This window comes from Olea europaea, unplaced genomic scaffold (assembly GCF_002742605.1).
Source record: "Olea europaea var. sylvestris unplaced genomic scaffold, O_europaea_v1 scaffold17185, whole genome shotgun sequence".
In the NCBI taxonomy this organism is placed as follows: Eukaryota; Viridiplantae; Streptophyta; class Magnoliopsida; order Lamiales; family Oleaceae; genus Olea; species Olea europaea.
In genome coordinates this window covers 1-2,302 of record NW_019234883.1, presented here as the reverse complement: position 1 = coordinate 2,302, position 2,302 = coordinate 1, and the positions used below count along the sequence as shown (strand labels likewise).

The 2,302-nt window shown below is 35.4% G+C and overlaps 1 protein-coding gene across 1 annotated transcript; it reads left to right on the top strand.

Annotated features, from left to right (window-relative positions):
• Nucleotides 1-267: 267 nt before the first annotated feature.
• On the top strand, nucleotides 268-2,033 carry LOC111377772 (F-box/LRR-repeat protein 4-like; the record flags this gene model as incomplete). Its single annotated transcript, XM_023000899.1, has 5 exons — nucleotides 268-460; nucleotides 591-805; nucleotides 1,049-1,094; nucleotides 1,179-1,291; nucleotides 1,627-2,033. Coding segments are annotated over 5 exons (974 nt in total), but the record flags the coding sequence as incomplete, so codon positions are not given.
• Nucleotides 2,034-2,302: the final 269 nt, after the last annotated feature.

Genomic DNA, 2,302 nt, shown 5'->3' with positions numbered 1-2,302 from the left:
AAAAAAAATTGCAATAAAAATTGTCTACTATTGAGGCATTTGTAGATTTGCATGTTTTTAAATTTTATTTAAAAAGTTATTCACATATTCAGAGTGAAAATTTCAATTTATTATAACTGTTTAGAATTAGAAAATCCAGGCTTTTACTTTATCTTGGTTGTGTTGCATGTAATTATTCTAGAACTAAAATTAAGTTCCATTCTTATTGGCTCGTTAGTTATCTTGCTGGAATCATGTGTTTAAATGTGTCCTTTGCTCATGATGCAGGGAAGAACATATCTCATTAATCAATTTGCTCTCGATGGTGAAAGTGTTTCCGAAGAAAATGGGATTAGAAAGTGTTGTCTTTCAGATTCTGTATTGGCTGCTGTTGGAGATGGTTTTACCAAACTTGAGATTTTGAGGTTGATGTGGTTTCCTGATGGAATACATGTAGGGCTAATATCTATTGCTGAGAAATGTAAATTGCTTGTGTCTTTGGAATTATAGGTAATTGCCCATTATTTAACCATACTTACATTCTATATTCTGAACTATCATTGAGCAGTCTATTAATCTGTGAAGTACATAAGCATTGCATGTGAATTTAGATTATCAATGGAGCCTTTCTACTTGCACGTTTTGCTTTGGCTTGGGTAGCTATTTAGTAGCAAGATCTAGAATACTTTTCCATATTTGCTTAGGCTGTGGTATTGGGGAAGTTGCATGGAATGGTTATTGGGAGTGGAAATCTATGGAGGAAATTGGGTCTCCCTTGCTTGATTGGAGGTTGAAGTTTCAAAGAAATGAAAAGTGGACCAAAAGGGTTATTTTCTTTTATTTTACTAACGTGTTAAATCACGTTTGATAGAAAGTCCCTTCCCATATTCTTAAGTTCCACTAAACTTACCTCATGGCAAAACATAGCCGTATGCATGTTGTTAATTTAAATTCTGCAAAAATTTCTTATTATCTATTGATCTAGTTTAGGAGTTCTGTAAGATTAACGTATGATTGCTGCTTATTCTAAATGTATGCCTAAGTAAGCTTTTGTTACACCCTCTTAAAGGAATGCTATGGTGCAGATGAAGCTCTAGCTGTTATTGGGAAGTATTGTTCTCGACTTGAAGATTGAATTTGTGGGTTTGTTTATTTGGCCCTTGGTTGTGGGAATCACTTGGTCTTTATTACTCTGAAAGTCTTACAAACGTCTCAATACAAGCAGTGGGATTTCGCTGCCCATTCCTTGAAACCTTATTGGGAGTTTCAGATCATCCACAACAAAGGCTGTGGTATTAGGGAAGTTGGAATGGTTTGCAGGAGTTGAAAGCTATTGGGAAATTGGCTTTCCTTTGCTTGATTGGAGGGGATAAGGTTTCAATGGGGTGAAAAAAATTATTTTTCTTTTATTTTTGCCCCACATATATCAAATCTCATTGGATAGGAAGTCCTTCCCATATCTCTTTCAGTTCCACACATATTCCCCTCTTACCAAACAGAGCCTCATGTGTGTTGTTCATTTGGCTTCTGCAAAAAATTCTTATTAAATATTAATTTAGTTTTGAAGTTATATATGATTAACTTATCATTGCAGCTTATTTTAAATGCTATGCCTAAGTAACCTTTTGTTACATGATCTTCTTAAAGGGGTGTCGTGTTGAAGATGAAGCTCTAGCTGTTATTGGGAAATATTGTTCTCGACTTGAAGATATAAATTTGTGGGATTGCTTAGGTTTTACCGAAACTGGATTGGTTCAGTTGGCCGTTGGTTGTGGGAGAACTTTGAAGTCACTTGATGTTGCTTCCTATGAAAGTCTTCCTGATGTCGCATTAGAAGCAGTGGGATTTCAGTGCCCATCTCTTGAAACCTTGTCATTGTTTTCAAGGTTTATCCGCAACAAAGGCTTGATTTCTGTAGCCATAGGATGCCATCTACTAAAATCTTTGAAAGTATACTGCGAAAATGTGACAGATGAGGCTTTGCAAGCTGTTGGAAGTTTTTGTTTACTGCTGGAGTCTTTATCTTTATACCAATGTTATAAATTGACGGTCAGGTTAATTATCCTTTATAATTAAGAAAAATGCAATCCCCTGTTCCCCTTTGAAATTTTAATGCTACTTGTGTAAATATTCTTTTGATATCGGTACTCTGTTCTGCGAAGAAGCTTTGATTACATCCACTTTAGGTCATTGTGCCAATTGATATGTGTTAATTTTGGAGGCCTATAAGAATTAATTTTGGTTCAACCACCGAGCATTTTAGCATATTTTTTGGCTCCACTCTTACACTTCCGGATTGTGCACACTGTTTGTGATCTGAAAC